General features: G+C 36.0%; 1 protein-coding gene across 1 annotated transcript; it reads left to right on the top strand.

Annotated features, from left to right (window-relative positions):
- The first annotated feature begins 421 nt into the window (after positions 1–421).
- On the top strand, positions 422–8,392 carry LOC116146983 (alpha-L-fucosidase 2-like). Its single transcript, XM_031432405.1, has 11 exons — positions 422–576; positions 793–1,008; positions 1,644–1,789; positions 2,590–3,494; positions 4,120–4,252; positions 4,737–4,895; positions 6,148–6,372; positions 6,455–6,556; positions 6,688–6,823; positions 7,064–7,259; positions 7,975–8,392. Exons 1-11 carry the CDS (start codon positions 570–572, stop codon positions 8,273–8,275), a joined length of 2,526 nt encoding a protein of 841 aa, XP_031288265.1. The 5' UTR covers positions 422–569; the 3' UTR covers positions 8,276–8,392.
- The last annotated feature ends 299 nt before the right edge of the window (positions 8,393–8,691 follow it).

Raw genomic sequence — 8,691 nt, 5'->3', positions numbered from 1 at the left:
TTAGATAAATTTCACGTGAAAGGTTCAGGTGTTCAGAATTCACCCGTGCAGAATCTAAATAAAATAAGATAAAGTTAAATTTGAATAAATTAAACGAATAAAAACCGAATCACAATCTAGTTTAAGTAGCAGTATTCTTGCCGCTCCGGGAATGGGCATCGAAAATCTACGCCCCGGATTTTTTGCCTTCAGATATGGAATCATACATATGACATCTATAAACATTTCGCCTACCTCATTTATTATTATTATTTTTTTATGATTGGTGTGATTGGATTAACTTACGCAAATAATGTGATATTATAAAAAAGTGATTGCCATCGTATAGATTACGTGAGCAAATGGTGGTCCACTGCGATCAAGGAGGCGCAACCAACAGTGAAAACACGACAAGTTAATCTCGGCAATCTCGTGACGATATTCTTGTCAGCTGTCACGTACTTTACTTCAATTAGCTTTCCCTCATCCTCACCCTCACCCTCACCCTCCTCTCAACTCTCAACTTTAGCGAGTCCGAAACTGAAGCGATATCTTTCTAAATTCAGAAAAGCCACGGAAATAAAAATCAAATGCCAGGTAACGTGGGTCCTCACAATTTCCACTCTGCAGGCAATCTAATTCAATGCAACGTGTCCTACTGACCCACACTACACACCCTCTTTTTGTTCACTTTACTTTGCTTCATTTTCGTCAAGTACCAGAAAGATAAAGAGCTTTACGCTTTCTGGGCACCTTTTTTCCTTTTTTCTCTGGGTTTGGTTTAACATTTTGGTGGTGGGTGTTTTTGTTTAGCGATGGAGGAGGAGGGAGAGTGGGTTCTGGTGCGGCGAGCCACAGAGAGAGATTTGTGGAACCCGAGTGTTGGAGATGGAGGAGAGAGTTCTAAGCCGTTGAAGGTTACGTTTAGTGGGCCAGCCAAGCATTGGACCGATGCGATTCCGATTGGTAATGGAAGGCTTGGAGCCATGGTGTGGGGTGGCGTTGCTTCAGAGACTCTTCAACTTAATGGTAAAGTAAAGTTATCTTCGTTTGCGTTGTTGAACAAAACTTTGGCTTCGTCATGCCTTCTGTTGTTCTTGTTTTTATTTTCAGTGAAGAACACACCTTGAGAGTATTAGTAACGTTGATTTAGTTCATTATCACTTTATTGTTAAAGAAACAGAATGTGAGAAATTAAAGATTGAATATTTTTATTTAATTTATTTTTCTGTATTTTTAATCAAGTAGATGGCAAAGAGTCATTTAAACTGCTTCAAATGTTTGGATTGGTGGCTTATTATTTTTCTAATAATAATGGTAGGAATGCTATCGCTTGTTCTGCTCTAGTGGGGTTAGCTTGACCTTGTCTCTGGTTTCTAAAATGACTGTTGTGTTTTCAAAATAGTGAAATTTCATCACAATTAGGAAAAGTTTCTATATTTGGATAGGATAATTTTGATTTTAGTTTCTGGTTCTAGATGGTGAAAATTACGTGTTTGTATTTTTAATTTTCTTGATGTCCATATTTATATATTTGGCAATAAATGAAAGACAGGCTAACATAATTGAAACTTCATGTTTTCTATGCTGCAATGGGTTTTACATGACAATTTGCTAACTTTTCTCATAATCTGTCTTATGTTGAGATTTGAATTTATTTGCAGAGGATACACTCTGGACTGGTACTCCAGGTAACTATACAAACCCCAAAGCTCCAGAGGCACTCTCCGAGGTCAGGAAACTTGTTGACAGTGGCAAGTATCCTGAAGCCACTGCTGCAGCAGTCAAGTTGTCAGATGGTCCTTCTGATGTATGTTACTCTGTTTTCCATAAAGCATTCTTATTACATTAGGCGTGCACACATGAAACAATTTTATAATTGGTTCTCTTTAAAATTGTGGAAGATTGCAAGTATGTCGTTATGTTTGAAGTGTTACTGAATTTCCACTTGAGCAGTTACTTATCTGAGCACATTCTCATCATAAAATGTTATATCTTGTGGATAAGGTTGTTGAAGACTAAAGGAGTGGTTAGGATTCAATAATTGTATGAGTTCCACCAATTTATGAAATTCAGGATTGTTCAATATTTTTGCATTAGCAAATTGTTAAGACAGTTCTAAAACAGGCAGAAAATATTCCACAATAAGAGTGTTCCCGATTTCATGAGATTACATTGGATGGACACTCTGCTCTGTCATACAGTCTGTACATATAATATGTGATAGCTTCAGTGCATTGAGACGCATGACTTGACGCTTGATTATACAATTCAGCCTATTGTTAAAGGTTGGACATATCTAACAGTGACCTGCATATTATTTTTCACTAAATGGTCAGTGCTTGACCTTGCTCCTGCTCCTCGTCAAGCATCTTTAGCTCTTTGCAGTTGTTTTGCCTTGGCAATGTTTAACAGACATGCCTCATGCCTTGGGGCTTGGTTTGTTTTAAGTTTTGTTCTTGACATATGACTTCTTTTGGGTCCTCAGCTTTCTTGGTTTCTATCCTCATTTGGAATTTAATGAACTTCTAGATAATTTGAACAGTGAATATAATTATTTTTTGCATAAATATTCAATCATGTTCTGATGATTTTCTTGTGATTATGAAGGTTTACCAACCTCTTGGTGATATCAAGATAGAATTTGATAATTCCCATCTTAAATATGCGGAAGACACTTATCGTAGAGAGTTAGACTTAGACAGTGCTACCGCTAGAATAAGTTATTCTGTGGGTGATGTTGAGTTTACCAGGGAACATTTTGCTTCTAGTCCTGATCAAATGATTGTCACAAAGCTTTCTGGAAGCAAACCTGGTTCTTTGTCATTTACCGTGTCTCTTGATAGCAAATTGCATCATCACTCACAAGCAAATGGAAAAAATCAGATTCTTCTGCAGGGAAGCTGTCCTGGTAAAAGGATCGCTCCACATTTGACAGTGAATGACAATCCCAAAGGTGTTCAATTTTCTGCAATTCTTGATGTACAGATTAGTGACAGCAGAGGCATGATACAGGTGTTGGATGACAAGAAGTTTAAGGTAGAAGGCTGTGATTGGGTTGTGATGCTTCTGGTGGCTTTCTCTTCATTTGACGGTCCATTCACTAAGCCTTCAGATTCTAAGAAGGATCCTACATCAGATTCTCTCAGAGCATTGCAGTCAATTAGAAAATTTTCGTATTCTGATCTTTATGCACGTCATTTGGATGACTATCAGAATCTTTTTCATCGTGTCTCACTGCAGCTTTCAAAAAGTTCCAAGAGCTTACATCGAGATGGTTCTCTGGAAAGAAAAAGTCATGCATTATCTACATTTGACATGCATCTAGAGGGAAGTAAAATTGATATAGCTTCAACAGCAGAGAGGGTGAAATCTTTTAAGACTGATGAAGATCCTGGCTTGGTGGAGCTTTTATTCCAATATGGTCGATATTTGCTTATTTCTTGTTCACGGCCTGGAACTCAAGCTTCAAACCTGCAGGGTATATGGAGCAAGGACATTGAGCCAGCATGGGAGTATGTTCTGCATTCTCCACTCTTCTCTATGTTATATTTTTTTCCTACCTATTCTCTTCATAAGCATTTAGTTTTGGTGTTTGCTAGATGTGTTTGCCTAATCCTTGCATTGCCCCTTACTATATCACTACTTTTTTCCTTGTACATATTTTGAAGGTGTAGTTGTGTGGTTTCAATGGTAGTAAATTATCTCATTTGATGTGTGGAGACTCTACAAAGATGATCTTGCATTTTAACAAATTTTAAGTCGATCACTCTTGTCTTTTGTCTGCTTCCAAAATACTTTCTGGATGTCTTGAAATATTCAGTTCTTGTGATTTTCTTTTAATTTTATGCAAATGAGTTTTATTAGTAGGCCTTGTAGAAGTTAGGGTTCGTAGAGGGATTTAGGAGAGTGAGCAGGATAATATAGCAACAGTGAACTGTTCTAATAGTGGGGATATTATTATGCTGAACTTTCTTTATAATTTTGTAAATTGAAGGAACCATTGTATGATTAGGTTGATAGCTCGGGTAATAGTACTTCTACAGAAGTTATTACCACTAATATGACCTCTACTTTTTAATGGTTACATAAAGATTTATTTCGATAAATAGCCTCTAATTATTTAATTTTAAATTTCAGTTGTGCCCCTCACTTGAACATTAATCTTCAGATGAACTATTGGCCTTCCCTTTCTTGCAACCTTCACGAGTGCCAGGAACCCTTGTTTGATTACATTTCCTCTTTTTCAGTGAATGGGAGTAAAACAGCAAAAGTAAGATTTTCTTTATCTTTCTTACTTTTTCCTCTCTCTCCCTTGTTTCTGCCCACACTTTCCAGTGAGGTTTAATATGCATTCTTTATAATTTTATAATTTTACAAGGTGAGCCCTCATTGTAAAATTAAAAGATGCAGGAGCCGTCATTCTGAGTTTATTTAGCGAAACTTTGAAAAAAGATACTGTAAAATGATTTAATGCCTCAAGTAAGCCTATATTTAGATGTGCCAAAGGTTATAAATGGTCCAGTGGAAAAATAATTATGAAGCAATTTTACTTCTTTAGCTTGCTTTCTTGCTAGTAGCATATAGTGAAAGCATCATAAAGCCTAGACCACCATAATTCACAATTTCAACCTAGAGCCTGGTTGGCCTTCATGATCGTTGTGTTTTTGTGGATAAATATCATTTATCTTTTCAAGAATTTTTTTTGTATCCTTTGCACACGGATTTTTCTTAATCAGGTTGAATGAATTTTGCAGGTGAACTATGAGTGTAGTGGTTGGGTAGTTCATCAAGTTTCTGACATATGGGCGAAAACATCACCAGATCGAGGTGAGGCTGTTTGGGCTTTATGGCCAATGGGGGGAGCATGGATTTGCACCCATCTGTGGGAGCATTACATGTACACAATGGACAAAGTAAGCTCCTGATTTTTTTTAGATAGTCTGTTTCTTGCTTAGGATAAGTTTTTGCTTGAAATCTGTTATACAGAGTTTGATAAACTCTCACAATTGAGTTCTCCCTCGTAGGTCAGACCATACTTTCATGATAGGATATAAAAAAATGGATATACTGATTTTATGAACTATGGAAGACGTGAAATCGAAAAGCATGAAGTTATTATCTGTAAATAATAGTTGTATGTGACCACACTTTTCAGCTAGACCAACGGTTTCTTATTTACATCCAGTGTTCATTTAATTTATTGACTATCGTCTATTTAAAAGTTACTCCCATCTTTACCTGTCTCTTCTGCCATTGCACCGTCACAATCATCAGAACACTTTAAATATTTTAACCTAGTGATGCATATTTAGTTCAATATGAGTAATATCATCTTTCTGCCTCTCTTATTCTCATGGCTATTATAATTATTGCAACCTCTTTGAAGCAAAGGTAATGAATGACAATCATAAAACCTTCAGTATATATTCTTTTCTGTATTATTTTGAAAATTATACCCTGTAGAATCTCGTGTTTTCTAAAGAAATTCAGTCTACATCTTCTCTTTATTCATCATCTCAACATAATTTTCTCTATTAGAAAAAATATTGTGATACAACTGTTTAGAAAGATTGGGTTTTCTCTTTTTAAGTGTCTTGATTCTTCTCCCATATTATGTATAGCTTGGTTTATAGATTAAACTTATGATCTGTACTATATGCATTAAATTTAGTTTGTAACAGATCCATATCACGGGTAAATCATCAGTGTCAATATATAATTACCAGTGACTCATATCCAATAAGGATAGAAAGTAAGAATGGGTGTTCTACAATTTCTGTTTTCATTTTTGGTTTAGTCCCATTTATTGATTATTGAAAACTTGGGAAAGGGAATCCTCTGAACTTTCTCACTATGATGACCACATATGGTATTGAGAATGGAAATACTAATTTAGGAATGGAGAGAATAGGAATCCTTCTATTCAGCTCATTCCAGGTATAGAGGCACAGCCTAAGGCTCTCTCCAAGAAATTCTGGATCTGGAAGTACCAAGGTACTTCTGATCACCAGGTTCATGAATATGCTTACTATGGGCTTGTTAACACCATTCTGTATCTTTCTCTAAATCACTTAGGTTAATCGCGTTTGCTGTGAACTTTCTATAGTTTTATTTCTGTTTCAAAATTTCTAGTAGTTTAACAATTTCTAATATTTTTTATATTAGGATTTTCTGAAAAATAAGGCATATCCTTTGTTGGAAGGATGTACACACTTTCTGTTGGACTGGTTGATTGATGGCCCTGGAGGATTTCTGGAAACCAACCCATCCACGTCTCCAGAACACATGTTTATTGCTCCTGATGGTAAGCAAGCTAGTGTGAGCTACTCATCAACAATGGACATGTCAATCATTAAAGAAGTTTTTTCTGCAATTGTTTATGCTGCAGAGGTGAAGCTCTTATACTAAATGAATAAAGAACCGCCAAAATATAGCTTATATCAATAATCACTTGAAAATTAATTGGAAACAGATTCTTGGAAAGAGCGAGGATCCTCTCATTAAAAAGGTTCGTGATGCTCAACCAAGGCTTTTGCCTACAAAAATTGCTAGAGATGGTTCCATTATGGAATGGGTAAGTGGGTAGCTTGAAATTTTTTTCTAGATTTTTGTGAAATCTTTTATGATGTCTGATGTTCTACCATGTAGTAGAGGTCAAATAAAGCTGTATTTATTATGGGCTGAGAGATTCCTTTTTAATGTAAGGCACTGGATTTTGAGGACCCAGAAGTGCATCATCGACATGTATCACACCTGTTTGGCCTGTATCCAGGACACACAATTACTGTTGAGAAAACTCCGGACCTCTGTAAAGCAGCTGATTTTACTCTATTTAAAAGAGGTTTGTATGTGATATTCACCTATATCAAACAATCGCAGCCTGCTTCAATTGATGGATGTTTAGAAGAAAAATTGATGTCCTGTTTTTATCTTGGCTTTCCATATGATATGTTTGAGAATGATCTATTGCACTTGATGCATACATACATATTTAATTTTTTAATTGGAATTTCACTAGATTTCAGACTTTGGTAACTATGATGCTCTTGAGTGGTACATTTACATTTCATAATTGGAGCAGGAGAGGATGGTCCAGGATGGTCAACCACATGGAAAATTGCTCTGTGGGCACGCCTTCGAAACAGTGAGCATGCATATCACATGGTGAAGCATTTGTTTGATTTGGTTGATCCCGAACATGAAAGTGCTTTTGAAGGAGGACTATACAGTAACTTGTTCACAGCACATCCCCCTTTCCAGATAGATGCCAACTTTGGGTAAGCAGAAGCTTTTAGTGTTATGCCAATGAAATTTCGTGACACTGATCAGTTTTAAATTTCATAGGATCAGTTCTAGTCCACAATGCTATCTTTATTAACAAGTTGACTCAGAAGTAAAACATCACAATTAATTGTCATAAAAAGGAAGTTTGAAGAACAGGATGGTGAAGATGTTATATGCATCTTGTGAAGTTTATGTCAGAGATGTACATGTTGGATGAGGTATAACTGTGTAATGGCAAATATAATGATAAAACGCTTGTGGTAGTTTTCCCATTTACATCGTAGGCTCTAATCTCTGAAACTAGTAGTCATATCATTATATGCTTCAGTTGGTTTTTATTGACTGCTGCACTTGAATGTAAAATAATTTGTATTTCTTACTACTCTGAATGAAGAAAAGAAAATAGTCACTTGTAAAAAAGTATACACATTTTGTAGAATTTCTCTTTTCTTAACATTCACTACATCCAACATAAAAATGCCTTACCACGACAAGTGGGCAATATTGAAGTCAAAACAATAGTCCTTGGGAGTTTGTGAAGTCCTTTGCCTTAGTACTCTTTTAAGTTTATTAGATTTAAACTTGTACTTCTCACATTTTCGAGATTACCAAATTTGAATGTATGAACCCTTTTCTGAAAAAAACTTCTGTGAAGTAAAAAAATGTTGGTCTGGGCATAGTTTTTAATTCTGCCGTCTCTTTTGTCAGTTTTTCAGCGGCAGTTGCTGAGATGCTCGTGCAGAGTACCGTGAAGGATCTGTACTTACTTCCTGCCCTTCCCCATGACAAGTGGGCGAGCGGCTGTGTGAAAGGATTGAAAGCGCGTGGCGGGGTGACAGTGAACATCTGCTGGAAAGAAGGGGACCTGCAGGAAGTTGGTCTTTGGTCAAAGAAACAAAATTCGTTCAGGTTACATTATAGAGGAACAACTGTGACGGCAAAAATATCAACTGGTAGAGTTTACACATTCAACAATAAGTTAAAATGCGTGAGGACATATTCTCTCTGAGAAGAAAACTTGTGGTACAGTGTTACGATCAACTGTATCTTATGAGGGTGTTGTTTTTGTAATTGCCAATAAATCCGCAGGAATAAATGAGTTATATTTCCTTCATCATTTTGTTTTTTCTGTGTCTGTTATTTTTAGATGACCTTGATTTTTCAATTTTAAGTATCTTATAGGAATATATAATGCTTCAAAATTAATGGCAAAATGTGTAAACATTCTTTTTATAGTTTTGATTATTAAGTCACTTGATTTTAATCTGAATGCATAGTCGCATATATATTTTGATGTCTGATTTTACCGCTTTTTCTAGGGGTGGGATAGATAATCCGAAAACCGAACCGAAATGGTAACCGAACCGAAATCGAACCGAAAATTAGGTTTTTTTACAAACCGGTTTGGTTTTCGGTTTGTGAAAT

This window comes from Pistacia vera, unplaced genomic scaffold (genome assembly GCF_008641045.1).
Source record: "Pistacia vera cultivar Batoury unplaced genomic scaffold, PisVer_v2 Contig486, whole genome shotgun sequence".
In the NCBI taxonomy this organism is placed as follows: domain Eukaryota; kingdom Viridiplantae; phylum Streptophyta; class Magnoliopsida; order Sapindales; family Anacardiaceae; genus Pistacia; species Pistacia vera.
This window is presented reverse-complemented; position numbering and strand designations above follow the sequence as displayed.